The sequence below is a fragment of the Protopterus annectens genome, chromosome 10.part0, assembly GCF_019279795.1.
Source record: "Protopterus annectens isolate FY-2018-M chromosome 10.part0, PAN1.0, whole genome shotgun sequence".
Taxonomy (NCBI): Eukaryota; Metazoa; Chordata; order Ceratodontiformes; family Protopteridae; genus Protopterus; species Protopterus annectens.
Window position 1 is genome coordinate 372,070,270 of NC_056744.1, and position 15,908 is coordinate 372,086,177.

Below are 15,908 nucleotides of genomic sequence, written 5' to 3' on the forward strand. Positions count from 1 at the left end.
TCGTAAAGGTATGTACAGAACTCCAGGTAGCTGCCTCTAGAATGTCTTTAGTAGCTACCCCTCTTAAAAAAGCAGTAGATGTGGCCGTAGCCCTAGTAGAATGAGGCCTGATCCCAACTGGAACCTCTTTACCATGATGAGAATAACAAAAAGCAATACAATGGCCAATCCACTTGGAAATAGTTTGTTTCGAGACAGCCTTTCCACGGGAAGTCACAGCAAACGAAACAAACAACTGATGAGAACTTCTGAACTCTTTGGTTCTGAACAAATAATATCGTAACTGCCTATGTACATCCAAAGAATGCAAAACTTTTTCCCCTTCAGTTTGGGGGTCAGCATAAAAAGTAGGCAAATGTATAGACTGGTTCAATGCCACATTAGAAACCACTTTAGGCAGAAAAGTAGGATTAGTACGTAAGGAAACTCTGTCCTTGTGAAAAATCAGAAAAGGTTCCACTGCCATGAGAGCCTGTAATTCAGATACCCTTCTAGCAGAAGTAACAGCCAACAAAAAAGCAGTCTTCCAAGACAACAACTTCAAGTCAGTCGTAGCTGCAGGTTCAAAAGGAGGCAGAGTCAGCTTCTCCAAAACAAAATTAAGATCCCAAGCAGGAATAGGAGCCCTCCGTGGGGGTCTTATATTCTTAGCCCCTCTAAGAAATTGTTTAAGCAATGGATGTGAAAATAAAGGAGGGTCACCAGCATAGTGAGCAGAAATAGCTGCAGCATGCACGTTAATAGAAGAGAAAGACAAACCCTTGTCCAATAACATAGTCAAATATTGCAATGTACAACTCAAATCAGGCAATGTGACCTCAAAGCCTTTAGCTGAACTCCAAAGAAAAAATCTCTTCCATTTATCAGCATAAACTTTTCGAGTACTAGGACGCCTGGCTTCCAAAAGAACATCCAAAACTTGTTGAGGGAGTTGAAGGCCCTCATTCTCTAAAACTGAATGTGCCAGGCTGTCAGGTGCAGGGATCGCACCCTGACATTGAGAAAATGATTGTTTTCTTGAGACAATAAGTGAGGAATCCGTGGTAATGGCCAAGGGGCCTCCTGAATTAAACTCCTCAACAGAGGGTACCAATGCTGACGAGGCCAATCCGGTGCTATAAGGATCATGCACGGTTTGTCCCTCCTGACTTTCAACAGGACTTTTGGAAGAAGAGGCAGAGGAGGAAAGGCATACACGTGAAGGTTGCTCCAACTGAAGGATAGTGCATCTATTTTCCAGGCTTTCGGATGAAACAGCCTTGTGCAAAACAGAGGTAGTTGGAAATTCAGAGGAGAAGCGAACAGATCTATGTCTGGAGTTCCCCAAGCCATGGTCAACTGACGAAACACCTGAGGATCCAACTTCCATTCGTGAGGATCCACCATTTGTCTGCACAGAACATCTGCTAACGAATTTTGTTCCCCTGGCAGAAACTGTGCTCGAAGAGTGATGTGCAGATCCAAAGCAGTTTCCCATAACAGCATTGCTTGTCTGCAAAGAGGGTAAGAATGAGTTCCCCCCTGCTTGTTGATGTACCACATGACAGTTGTGTTGTCTGTTCGAACCAACACCAGTCCCGGGCGAAGCAGATCCTTGAATGCTTTTAAGGCAAATTGAACTGCCAGCATCTCCTTCATATTGATATGCAAGTGAAGCAACTCCGGGGCCAAAGGTCTTGAATCCATTTTCCTTTGAAATGAGCACCCCAGGCTGACTCGAGGCGTCTGTCGTTAATATCTGACTTGCCTCTGGTTGGGTCACAGAGAGTCCCTTGTTTAGGTGACATTCCTGAGCCCACCACACAAATTCCTTCTGGATGCAAGGAAGAATCCGAATGACAGTGTCCAAATCGTGGCTGTGTTGAGTCCAAACGCTTTTGAGATACCATTGTAGCTTCCGCATATGCAGTTTGGCATTGGGAAGTACTAGAATGCAAGATGCCATGAACCCCAAGGCTTGAAGGACTGTCCTTGCAGTCAGCCTGGACAGGACTGATAGCTGTAGGAAGTACTGGTGAAGATTTCTTTGTTTGTCCGGGGTAAGAAATGCCATCTGAGTCGCTGTATTCAGACTCACACCCAGAAAACACATCTCTCGTGAGGGTACTAGACTGGACTTTATTTCGTTCACAGAATACCCCAGGCATCTGAAAACTGTCATCACACACTGCAGATGTCGAAGTAGGTTGTGCTTGTCTTGAGCCAGTATCAAACAATCGTCCAGATAGGGATAAATCTGAATTCCCCGTAGTCTGAGAAAAGCTATTACTGGAGCCAGGACTTTCGTGAATACCCTGGGCGCAGTAGATAAGCCAAAGGGCAATGCAGAGAACTGATAATGCAAATTCCCAGTCCGAAACCTCAGGAATTTCCTGCAACTGGGCCTGATAGGAATGTGAAGATAGGCCTCCTTGAGATCCAAAGTCACCATCCAGTGATCCCTGCCCAGCATAGGCAACAGCTGTTGCAGTGTTAACATCTTGAATTTCGGAATTTCTAGAAAGGTGTTTAGAATGGATAAATCCAGAATGGGCCTCCAAGTATTTCCTTTCTTTGGCACTAAGAAAAGACGGGAATAAAACCCTGTGCCCCTTTCCACCAAAGGAACTTCCTGTATTGCTCCCAACTGGAGCAGAGAAGAAATCTGTGCCTGTGCTTCCAATTTTTGCTGATGAGGCACATCCGGCATACCGTTGAAAGGCGGGAAAGTGTGAAAATAAAATTTGTAGCCTCGAGTTACAATGTCCAACACCCATTTGTCCTGGGTAACCAAATGCCAATTTCCGTTGAAAAGTCCCAGTTTTCCGCCCAGAGGAGCTGCCAGCAAAGCAGAGTCCGGCAGCCGAAGACACAGGTCATTGGGTCTGCTTCCGAAAGGACTGACCCTTGCCCTCCCCAGCAGAAGGGGTAGAGGAACTCAAAGACCTAGAAGTAACAGGGCCCTGAAAGGAAGCCCTACCTCTACTACGCCTCGACTTGCCTCTAGAATGAAAATCCAAGAGGGAAAAGACCATCCCTTAGCAGGCCAATTCCTATTGAATTTAGGAGGCTGAACCTGTAAAATTCCTTCACTGTCTGCATAGATTTAGCTTTTTCCTCCATTTTTTCAAAACTAATTCCACAGGAGGGCCAAAAGAACATCAGACTGCAAAGGAGCATCCATAATCTGAGCTTTAACATGCTCCGACAAGGACTGATCTTTAAGCCAGGCATGTCTGCGAACAACAGAACTAGTAGCAGCCACCCTGGAAGAAGCTTGTAAAGCATCAAAACCACACTGCAGAGAATGCTTCCCAACCTGGTCTGAAGCATGCACTAAATCCTGAAGCTCCTTACAGTCAATACCTTCAGCTAAAGCATCCACTTTACATTTCAATTGACTTAACAAAAATTCTGATACTTGAGCATATGAAACTGACAATTCAAAGCCCTCATAGCCAAAGTAGAAGAGGTATACAGTTTTTACCCCACCTATCCAGGGCCCTAGCATCTTTGTCCAGAGGAACTGGATTCTTAACCACAGAGGCCTTAACGCCTTGGGGCCTTGAGAAATAGTTTCAGGATCAGCCCTAGGGCTCTTAAACAAGTACTTGTGAGCTTCCGGAACCCTGTAGTATCTATCTGGTTTAACAGGGCCAGGAGGCAGAGAATCCGGGTTAAGGGCAGCCTCAGAAAACACATCCTGAACAACATCCAGTACAGGAGGAATAGCCAAGGGCCTGTGCTGAGGCAAAAACAAAAATTCTCTCAGCCTTTTACGAGAATCAGAATAATCCTGGCCCTCCCATTTGAAATGTTCCCTCATGGAATGCAAAGTTTCAGAGAAAGAAAAATCTTCTGGAGGGGACGCAGAGGGAGAAGCATCCTCAGCCCCTGAATCAGAATAGGGAAGGAAATCCTGAAGGCTTTCCACAGAGGAATCAGACTCAATGGAAGACTGAACCAAACCCTCCAACTCTGTCTCTACCCTGGGCCTCTTCTGAGGGGGAGGCATGGAACCCCTAATTAAAGAAATCAAATCTTCAGCCATCTTCAGCATGTGCTTCCTAGGAGCTGGACCCTGGGGAAAAGCACCCGCAGGGGCAGATTTGGACTTAGAATGGCCTTTGCCTAGAGAAGGAGGAGGCTTAACCACCCTACGAGGGGAGGGAGCCACAGACAACAGAGGAGCACCCTCAACCTGGCCTAACAAAGGAGAAGCCACCCCCTGTAGTAACAAAGGCTCCCCTTGACACTCAGGCACACCGTCAGAAAGAGCCACTGAAGCAGCCAGTGGTTCAACAGGACCGACGTCCGGAGCGGACGCCCCATCCTACTTGGACCGCAAAGACTTTTCTTTGCGCTTCCTAGAAGAGCCAGTCGTCGGAGAATCCGACGGCATGTTGTAATTACAACGGTTACCAAACACCAGCCTAGCACAGTCCAACCGACGTTTAACAGTACGCTTATTAAAAGTAGCACAAAAGCGACACCCAACAACGTCGTGCTCAGGCCCTAAACAAGGAATGCAGAGTGAATGGTAATCCCTATGAGGAATCTGTTTCCCACAAGAAATACAGTTATTAACTTTTCTGACATCCGACAATACTGAGACAAGAAAAAGACAAAAAATAAAATGTCCCCAATGGGGTACTTAGCCCAACTTGGTCTCCGGTCTGAAACTCGAAAACCGACAATTCCAGAACGCCGAACGGCACTTGCAAATTCTGCTTCTGCTCAGGACAATGCGGCAAGAAAGACTGAAGTTATGGCGTCGGTCATGCGCATTTATACTGACACCACGTCAGTCTCGGGCGCCATGACCGACGCCAGATCTAGCCCTTTGGTATTCGGGCCGATGGAGGGCAGCGGAGTACCCATTAGTCAGGACTGCAGCAATGGGAGACGACGAACATCTGCTACCTATGCCATTGACCACTACTCCCACTTAAATAGTTGCAGTAATAAGGTTGCCTCTAACTAAAATAATTATGAGACATTTAAAAACAAACTCCTGTGTTGTAATACCCATATAAATAAATTATATAACAAAAGAAACTGCTTAATGTTTATAAGATATCTTGTTCTACCTACCTTAAAAGCACTCTTACGTGAACTATTAAAGAGCTTAATGGAGCCATTAGGAATCTCAAAGCACAGTATAAACTTAAAATTGCCACTAACAACAAAATAACGATCAGTGGCCTCAAACATCTCGGTTATCAGGATCGACTGGCAGTCCCATGTCTTCAGTCTCCCTGTAGCTGGCATTTACAGCCATGAAAGACCAAACTCTATTTGAACTCCTATTCCTTCAAAGAAAAAGGGTATATCAAAGACCCTGTTAAACGAGAAAACATTCATCAGCAGATAAATAAAGCAGGTTGGAATGATAAGATTCACACCCCAAACTATCCCTTAACTGTGGGGCAAACTTTCACTATATATCAGAGTCACCCTTACCACCTTCAACGTAAGGCTAGATTATTGGATGGGCACCCTTTTTCCTAGGCTTGTAATGGTTTAAAAACTAATTGCCTAGTACTTCGTTGTGAAACCAAGCTGGAGAATGAATCCGCTAACCCACACACCTTACTTTGGGTTTTCTCTGGAATGCGCACAATTTTATTTCAAGTATTTTGCTCTTGACTAGCAAAATTATTTAATCTGACAGAAACGTTCTTAAAATTCACAAAACATTATATCAGTGAATAACATTTGTACTCCACTGAGCCCCAAATGAAAACAACACTTGCACTCGGTTTCTTTCTATAGCAAGACTTAAAGAATACGAGCCCGTTAAAACTAGAATACTTGTAACAAAACCCCAGCCTGTGGTAGATACGAAACCCAATACTTAACAGAAAAATCTCAAAGATGAGTCTGACATAAACTGCACTTACACAGTTACATTAGTCAGACTATACTTTAGCTGAACTAAAACAGAAGCCTCACAGCACCCGTACATTAAGAATAAAGTATACCCTACTTACAACAGCTAACAATTACTTTCCTTAAATAAAATATGTATAATTACAAATCTCAAGCTCTTGCTACAGAAACACACATCTAGAGAAAATTAAAAATAGGGACAAATTTTAACTACCATTCTTACAAACTTAAAAAAGGTCTTAAATGCAAGACAGTAACATAACTAACCCCATATCAGCCCAGAACTTCCATAGTGACGCACTTCTGGCGGAAATGTGTGCAATGCATATACCTTTCCTTCCAATGCAAGTTTCCGGGGAAACAATTTTGATGTGACACACAACTTTAACGCAGTACCTGTGGTACTGTGAACCAGTTCGAAGGGGATTCAAGCAGCACAAGAGAGGATTTTGTAATAAGTGGTATACTCGTATGCTGTACGCTTTCACCAGCAATCAAGCTACCTGACAAAAGTATTTGGATACCGGAAACAGTGGATACGCCAGTTCCTAAGGAGTTCCGGGCCGTGTATGAGAGAATTGGGGCTGTTTGTCTCCCCGGGAGATGAGTTGCGCTCCGAGACTCAACATGGCGACCGCTGTTCAACCCACTATCAGCACTTCCACAGCAACCGAGCTGGAGTGAAGATCCGCCCGCTAAGGAGGGAGAGCAAGGATGAACGTCTGCGCTCAGTATCTCCGGTAAATATGGAAGGAAAGGTTGGATAGCTGTATGGTGAGGGTGTTTCAGTTTGGCGGGGGCCGAAGTGACATGAGCAGGATTGGATGTCAGACCCCCCTATCCCCAGGGGTTGGTGAGCTGGTCATCACACTGCCCCAAGGTGAAGGAGCTTCTTAGTGTATTGGCTTGGTGTTCGTAAGTGTTTGCGGACGTGCCGTAATGAGAAGCTCCTGTAAATGTTGTGCTCTTGGCTTGTGGAGGGTTAGTACCAGCTTCCTGCCAAATTATGATCTGCAGGTGGGATAAAGGTGTGCTACCTTAGTGGGAAGCAGTGATGGTGCAGGATGTCACGATGCTTGTGAACAAGTGTCATTGATTAAAACCTGATTATTTGTAATGTTACACAGAGTGTTTTGCCACGCTGTTTTATGTCGTTAAAAAAGCGTACCGATAATGATTTTAGCTGGACGTGTATTGTTTTAAGAGGTGACTGAATTAATGTTTTTATAGAGAAAGTAAATTGTTGTTCTGTTTAATTGAATACGTTTGTCCTCACCTCTCTTTCTTCTTTGTAAATATATGTATGTACAAGACCTGTGCAGATAGGCATGAGTATAATAAATTGTTTGGAAATAATCCTTATCTGTGCATTGATTTTGAGTAGACTTTGCTTGTACTGTACTTTTATTTTTTAAAACACCATTATTCCATTATCGCTTAAGACGTACGCAGATAGAAAAGGAAGCAAACCACATTAAACCCTTTTTCTGTATTACATAATGGTTTGTTTGTTTCTTCGTCTTTTGCTCCAATATTGCATATCTTGCTCATTTCCTAGCTTCCATGCTTATACTGGTTTATACTATTTCTTATGGATTCTGGTGCATTTTCTCTCTCTCTCCTTATGCATGCTGCATTTTGAGTGATGCAAGCCAAAGGGCATCAACTGTTCCTGTAATAAGTGTATGGGGCTAAAATGTTATAGGAACTTCTGAGTGTATTAAAATACACATATTCCTTTGATTTAGGTCGTTTTTCTTTCTTGAGGATTTTTTGAACTTCGACATAGAAATTTTCTGACAAGACCAATACACAACCGGTAGCCTCTTTTTTTTTTTTTTTTTTTTTTTTTTTTCTTCATACAGGTAGACTTTTTGTTTGGGGCTCAGTGGTTGTAGTCTTAATTTTTTTTTCTTTGCTGGAATAAATATTGGTGCATACAAATATGGAATGCAAAATGTATTTCTTGAGCAGAGAATTGTGCTAGTTGTTTGGTACAAACTGTTTAAAATGTTATCATCTGAAACACTACTCAAAACATGTTTTCCTTACCATTCTTTTAAAATGCTGTCTATTTTGCCATGGATGTTTGTATAATTTGGAAATTGCGCTTAGAGTATGATTCACAGAGACAGTTCAGGAGATGCAGCCAATCTGTGTTTGTGTTTAGGCTGTGTAACAAACGTAATACCATGAGTTACTTGGAATACCCTGTTCTTGACTTTGATACTGACCATGAAGCATGTGTCACAACAGTCCTGTAGATGGATCATACACAATTTGCTTGAGATTTCTATTTACTACGTTAACCTGCAGGATGGGTTATGTGGAATAAGGTGCCCTAAAGGTACCATAAATTTTATCCTTGTCTGTCACATATTTTGCCTTAATTTAGACATATTGGTAGCCTGCTGGGTCATGTCTCAAAAGTCGGTATTTTGAGATTTGTTTGTAAATTTATGAAACTTGGTAAACTTATAATGCAGGAACAGTCAGTGGAACAAGAGAGTAGAATGTGTGTGATTTGAGGGGAACTTGAAGTGAGGATGGTAGATACTGAAATGTGTGTGTGATGTTCTTATCTATGTGTGGTGATCTTGGTTGGGGTGTTAGCCTCCTTGGTCCCATTCATAAAATTGGCATTACATGTCTATCTTGTTTGCAAAGTTACAAATTTAAGACTGAGATGGTGAGTTGGAGGGCTTCGATGCCTAGGATATATGGATATTTTATAAAATGTGTGGTGGACATTGAATACAGGTGTTTAGGGACAGGGAGTAAATTGATGGTTGGTACTGTTTTATATTGTTCTTAGACAATTACAGTGAATATTATCTATCTATTTTATTTATTTACTGACATTTGGTGACCAGGAAAGTCCACTGGATCAGTGATCCATTTTCAGTGGAGGCCAGGGGAGAAAAGCTCCAAATACAGTTATAAATAAAAGGTTATAACATTGTGGCAGTAATTATGTACAGCATTTAAAAAGAAACTGCAGTATAGTTACAATGAAAACAAGACAGAAAGTTACATAAATTGCAAACCGTTGCAAAGATTAGTGAGGCATGTTATCAACTGTATAGGAAAAAAGCATCAAATTTTTTTTTTTTTTTTTTTTTTTTTTTTTTTTAAGCAGTCAGGCAATCATAATAGGGTTCTTCTATTAAGCTGCTAAAGTAGTCCAACTGAAAAGTTAAAGAAAAATTATTGGGCAGTTTCAAGTGAAAGTAATGTAGACAAGGTGGTTGTTGCAGGAGCACATAAGATTATTGAGGTAATGGGACTTTGGAGCACTTTTGAAAGCTTTGGAGGAGTCTAATAGGACTGGGTAGAGCATTCCAAAGTTTGACAATGGAGAAGGAATAACGACTTTGTCCTGAACGTTTGTTGGGTTTTGATACACTTAGAAGCTGTTTAGTTGAGGGCCTGAGGTTTTGTGTTGGGAGTATTGTAAATAGTGGGAAAATTCAAGCCAGATTAAACATTTTAAGGCTTGGCAGTGATGTGTTCGGGTTGGCATAATGGTGGCAAATACTGCTATTTTGTAGAAGCAGGACTGTAATTTGTTCTTGAGGGATGTGTGTAGGTTAGTGAAAATGAGACTGCTGTAAAGGAGAGTAGGGAGGAGTGGACTGTTGACCAGTTTTATCTTGGTGGGCATATCTGTGTAAAGTTTATGCCTGTAGAGCTTACCGGGTTTATAATGGGTCTTGAGTATGATTTTCAAAGGAGAGTTTGTCATCCAATTGGGATACCCAGAAGTTTTGATGATTTTACAAGTTCAATTTCAGTATTGTGTGAGAAAAATTTAAAGTCTTGAGTTAGAGGTTTTAAAGAAAATTATAAATTTAGATTTTTTTGGATTGTGTAGAAGTTGAGCTTCATTTTAGTCAGGATTCAATAGAAGTAAAGGCTTTTTGTGTCAAGCTGGAGATCTGATAGGTTATTGGCAGAAGTGATTATAGCTGTATCGTCTGCGTATTGAATGAGGAGAACTAAATTGTGTTTCATGTCTGTATGCATTGATGTTGCATAATTTATTTTGGTAAATTCAGTTTGTTTTATTAAAGTTGTAATTTGTGGATGTTTATAATGGTTTAGGACTTAGTTTTTACAGCATATGAATTTTTCGTATGCTCCTTTTGGGACATTGAGGTGTGGCTAAAAAAGGAGTCTGACTCAATAAATAAGGATAAAATATTTTGCATTCTGGATCTTTGATTATTTTTATTGCAATTCAGTGGAAACTTTGATAGCCTAAGGATTTCATTGTAATTGTTTCAGAACAAACGTACATAATTTCAGCCGTGGCTTTATTGGCATTTTTTTTCCATTTGAAAAATATTCAATCTCATGTTATGTGCAGCAGATTCCTTGTTTAGTCCATTAAATGCCTGGTCATAACATCACTTACAATCATCAGTGTGCCAACCTTTGGCAGGTAGACCCCCTCCCCCCCCCCAAAAAAAAAACTTTGTATTACACTTTTGGGCAATGTAGTAGTTATCACATGGATAAAAGCTTACATCTGTCTAGGTCATGCTAGAGCCTTACTTCAACATCTAGAACAGTTTCCACACATTTGCTTCTAAAAGGGTTAGCCTTGCATTCCGTCTTGAATTTTGAAGTAAAAATTTAAGTTGATACTAACCCATGAGGTATCCCACTGGTCACCTGTTTTTCAGCTAAAGCTGCATATTTTACTACTGTTGTATCTTTCTTGTGACCACTTTGGCTAAGCCAAGACTTGTATTCTCCCCCTTGACATTCGACCAGCCTCAAGTGCAATATAGAACTAAAATTGCTTTGTCCATCTTTTGTCAACATTGCTGGAGGAGCTTGCTCAGCCAGTGAAATAAGAATAGCCATGAAACTTTTATGTGTTGCTGTTTTGAAGTCTTGCTTTCTTATGAAACCTGTCTAAGCAGTGCCAGTCATCACTGATGAATTGTGAGGGTACAAGAGAATTGTGCTGAGCATTAAAGCTTGTTTTCGCCTTGGGGTATACTTCCCATTGGGTGCTGTAGAATATTCAAGGAATCCAAATACATACTTGCTGGAAAGGTCAGACAGAGCAAGATAAGTGGTGTTTAAGTGACAAGATCCACCTCAAGTGGGGGCTCCTCTGGTTCTTCAGTACTTATGTGAATTGCTCAACTTGTACATAGTGTGCACTTCTTTCAAGTTGCACCTTTCAGCTGTTTTTGCTTGTGTGCCTTTGGATACCATGGTGTCCAGCTGCTCAGCAGGTAGCACCCCAACCTTTGGTGTTGGAAGATCAAAGGGCTGTGAGTTCTATTTCTACATCAGGTGTGCAGATTGGCTTATCCAGTACTGATAATGCAGAGTAGTTCAGGGAGGGGTCCTTTCCTGCTGGGTGTGCTGTCCTTCTAATGAAATGTTAAACTAAAGTCTCATCTGCCTGAGTGAAAGTAGGAAGTTTCCTGGTGCCTGGCCAAGTTGCTCTGGTCACGTGAGTATCCGTTCAGGTCTCGCAAGAAAACGGAACACTAACTTGGAAGAAAATAAATGTATATCTTGCAGTCACATACTTAGGCCATCTTTTTTTAAAACTTTTTGGCAGAATCCTTCAGAAGCCATCATATTGCTTGAAGAACCTCGTGCATTCTGTCTACTGTGAACATGTCATGTTGTAATAATTCCATATTTTTAATCTTTTTATATTTATAATTCAGTAATGTGGTACATAAAAAGGTCTGTGTAAGATACTAATAAAGCATAGACAGTCATCTGATTTGAGTAGTCCTTTGTCCTTCTCTTGCTGCTACTATCTTTCTAGTTGTATATGTATTTATGTTGCAGTTTTACTTCCCAGAAGTATTATGTATTTAATTTGTTATAGTATCAGTCTTGTGAAGTTATTTTTATTCTTTCTATACCTTATCTTGTGTATTGACTCCAATACACAATTTAGGCACATCAACAAAAAAAATCATTATTTTCATTTTAATTCTTCAGTTGTGTCACCTGTAAAGACAATCAAGTAAGGCAACATTTGGTATTAACCCCAATGTACTTCCCAACTTGTTTCCATTCTTTTATGTCTGTTATTTCATTCACAAAGCCTTTGGTCAGTTACTGTTGCAGTAAAAAAAAAGAAAAAAATATATATTACTGTTGAGCTGTATTGTTACTAACTCCTCTATGTAATACAAAATGTCTCCTAAGAGTCTCACTTCAACAAGGGTACAGTCTTTAGAATCTTTTTTTTTTTCTACTGCTGTTGTCTTTAGTAGCCAGTGTTCTACTGCCTTCTGATATGGTGAGAATAAAAAAAAATTACAACTGAAGAGTTGCTTTTAAATAATGACTCCACACAGTAAAGTTATAAATCATTTTTGCAAACACTTGCTACTGTGTAGTAATGTACCTTGTCGTGAGTGTTTCAGAAATACTGTGCACCTCTTAGAGTGAGACTGACATTTCTGCTCTTAGTTTAGTCGTGCTTCTGCATCACATGGGATAGTTAAAAAAAAAATCTGAGCCTTCGTATACCGTATTTCCATAGCAGGGCTAGCCACCTGTCAGTGTGAAATTTGTTGATGTGGTACCACAACCCCATGTGCAAAAATGGAGAAAAAGGAGTTGTGGGTGGATAGATTAATTTAGATGTTGGTACAGGAGCTTTTCTTTTTTTTTTTTTTTCAACTTCATATAAAGACAAAAACAGTTTAAAAAATGATATCTGATGTTTTCTTTTGTATTGAGGTGCATCAAAACTCAACATTTTGCATTGCTAAGTGTAGTTTAGATTAATTGTGCAGAGGTCGCATTCATAGCATGTTAAGCTGGTAAGTGTCTGCCAATTTCTGACTGGTGTATTTTTTTATATTTAGAACTGCTCATCAGTTGTAGAAGTGAATAAATGAAGAGTACTAATTTGGGGAGGGCACTTTAATGTGAAAGAAAGTGTAGAAAACAACAGAGTAGATTACTGAGGAGCATTTATACAGAAGGGAGTCTAGTAGTTATCAATCACACCGAAAAAAAACCCTGAGAAAAGTGACGTTTAGATATTAGCGTAGCTTTAAATTACAGGCAATCTAACTTTTAAATGCATCAATATATACAATGGGAGGATTGGTTGGTATGCTAGGTTTTGCTGTGAATTGAGAGAATTTAGTTAGCATTGATGCCTAGAAATGGGTACACCCTGTCTATCAATGAAGGAGATGTATCTACCTTTTGGATATAGCTGGAATGTTTTGTCGAGATTGGGGTATTTTTCAAAAATCCACTGGGAGTTTGTTCCAGTTGTTTGGAATAGTTGCTGGAAAAAATCTTTCTGCCCATTGCCTTAATTGCAGTTCCTGCATAGATGGGGAGAATTCTGATTCTGTGCAGAGATCAAATGAGAAAGGTCAGAATTTAACTTATTTTTGAGTGTAGAAGATAATTTGCTTTTTTTGATGGGGAAGTGCACTGATGTTCAGTCCCATGGGACAGATATATCTATATCTATATATATATATATATATATATATATCTATATATATATATATATATATATATATATCTATATATATATCTATATATATATCTATATATATATCTATACATATATAAATATATATATAAATATGAGCTATATAGGTCTATTTCTTCATGGACCTGCAACAAGTGGTGAAACGCGAATAACAAAAACAGTGAACCTGAGGGAAGAAGGTGATGGCAGAATGAAAGAAAGCAGGATAGATGGAGGCTTGGGAGATTTGTACAAAGGATAGAGAGAACCAACCAGGAAGAGAGACTTTTATCAATATTTAAATGGATGCAGCATCTGAAAGAAAAGGTGGTGTTACTCCAAGAAGCTAGGAAAAGGGTGGAGTGGAAGTGCAGAAGGAGACACCCAAGTAGTGTAACTGACCTGAACAGAGACTGTGGTGTATGGCCTTTTATAGACATGATCCTTGATCTTCTGAAAGAAGACAAGGGAGATGTTGAGCGACAGTAGACTTTTGAGTTGAGGAAAGCAGGAATGTTTTATATGCAAATTGCGACCATATATAACCAATCCTGTTCTTAACTGACTACCAGAGCAAGTACATTCTCTTTCCTCCTCTAGTTTAACTTATCAAATTAAATGTTGAACAATGTCTCTGCTTATCATACTCTCAAGTAAGCGCAGCATAAGTCAGTGGGAAGGGGAACTATCTGAGAACTGAAGAATATAGAAAATAATGGTGTTAAGCAGGAAAATGGAGGTGGGAAAGGGACAAACGTAATCGTTGGAGCATACAGCAATGCTTGTGGTGGGCTGAGTTCCCTGAACACAGGGGAAGCATTCATTTGAAGAGCCTAAAAGGTAAGTGAAGGTACAATGAAATGTACCCACTCCCCTGAAAGAGTGAATGCAGCAAATAAAATAAAAGGGACTAGGACAGGATTTCCATGAGTACAACGGTGGCGGGGGGGGGGGTGTGGTGACGTGTGTAAGCAATGTGAACCCACCCCCATGCAGCCACTGAACTTTTTAAAGGATCAGGTTCAATCCATGTTTAGGTGTGGGTGTGTGTGTTTTTTATTAATAGAGAATGCGGTTAGCATGCTTAGTGCCTATGAAGTGTAGCAGGGGTTCACGGTGTCATGGGCAGACTTCTCCTGGCCTGAAGTGAATAGCTGTTTTACTGCATAGTGTGAAAGGTCCCTGTGAGATGGGTACACAGAGTATGGGTATAAAAGCATTTTAAGGGTACCATGGCCTTAAACCTTACATGTACCCAGCATTTCCTTCTTGTCTGAAGTTTAATATACAATTGGGAGTTGAGAACAGGAGTCAAGGTTGCAAGCAACAAAAATGGAATTTGAGTAAGTAGACTGAAATTTATAAAGGGGTTGTAGGCCAGTGTATCCAGGGAAGAAAGTGCTGGGTGGTATATGATAAGGAAGGGGTTTCCTTCTTGTCTGAAGTTTTAATATACAATTGGGAGTTGAGAACAGGAATCAAGGTTGCAAGCAACAAAAATGGAATTTGAGTAAGTAGACTGAAATTTATAAAGGGGTTGTAGGCCAGTGTATCCAGGGAAGAAAGTGCTGGGTGGTATAGGATAAGGAAGGGGTGCAAATACATTAGAAATGGTCAGTTCATTTTGCAACTGCAAAGAAAGGAGAAATGAGGCTAGAAAGACAAGCACCAGCAATTAGTTGGTATGACTCAAATGTAGATGAAGGTGTATATAAATCTGTATATAGTTATGGGGGGGTTGAAACAGCACACATATCCGAAAAATGGTTCAGAGGGTAGCAAGGGAGCACTGTTCCCAAAAATGAGAAAAGAAAGGAGCACTAAGACTAGGAGGAAGAGGAACGAAGGCAGTACACTGGGTGTAAAGTTGAACAAGAAGCACAAAAATGACCAGCGTGGCTAGTGCTTTAAGTACATGGACTGGCAGACCTAAGACCCAGTAAAGAGTGTGTGTGTGTGTGTGTGTGTGTGTGTGTGTGTGTGTGTTAAGAATTATCTTTAATAAGGGTGGGGGCGCGTAGGTCTTATTGCTACAGCAAACTCAAGTGAAGGAAGAACTGAAACGTGGGAATACAGATTGGTAGCAAGGTTGAATTAGGTAAATGAATGGACGAGGGGTAGCAGTATTAATGAAAAGTGGAGTTGAATGTGGTAGAATGGAAGTTAAAAGCTGAAAAGGGGGTGTTTTTGGGGTATCAAAAAAAATAGGAGGAGTCTGGATGACCATTACATTTAAGACATTGTCACCTCAAGCATCAGTAAAGATAAGGAAAGTACTCTGCTAGAATCTTTCCAGGAAACATTAAGGTTAGTGATTGGGACTGGAATGTAGTCTGCAAAATAAAAATAAAAAAAGGTGTGGTTTAGAGGTCCAAGAAGGAGATTACAACAAGAGAGGAAATATTTAAGAGTAACATAGTTTATGTGGATTGGTCCTTGGTGATTGGAAGGAACAAGAGAGGGTAAACTGGGGTACCCTTTTTATTTTTATAGGTGCAGTGTCTGGTGTAGGATAGATGGTGTGTGTATTGTTGTAGAGCATAAACAA

The 15,908-nt window shown here is 40.5% G+C and overlaps 2 protein-coding genes across 5 annotated transcripts in view; one reads left to right on the forward strand and one right to left on the reverse strand.

Moving 5' to 3' along the window:
* LOC122813140 (nmrA-like family domain-containing protein 1) overlaps positions 1 to 5,315 on the reverse strand; it is a 918,981-nt gene extending 913,666 nt beyond the window's left edge. For both annotated transcript variants that reach the window (XM_044085289.1, XM_044085291.1), the window contains exon 1: positions 5,074 to 5,315. The gene's annotated coding sequence lies outside the window, so the exon portion shown is untranslated. The remainder of the gene's footprint in view (positions 1 to 5,073) is intronic.
* Positions 5,316 to 6,227: 912 nt separating this feature from the next.
* The window catches only part of SMG7 (SMG7 nonsense mediated mRNA decay factor), a 988,399-nt gene continuing 978,718 nt past the window's right edge, over positions 6,228 to 15,908 (forward strand). The window contains exon 1 of one of the 3 annotated variants that reach the window (XM_044085293.1): positions 6,228 to 6,611. In XM_044085293.1, the coding sequence (XP_043941228.1) occupies positions 6,586 to 6,611 (26 nt within the window). In that variant the 5' untranslated portion in view covers positions 6,228 to 6,585. The remainder of the gene's footprint in view (positions 6,612 to 15,908) is intronic. The other 2 variants (XM_044085292.1, XM_044085294.1) reach the window with 2 other exon arrangements.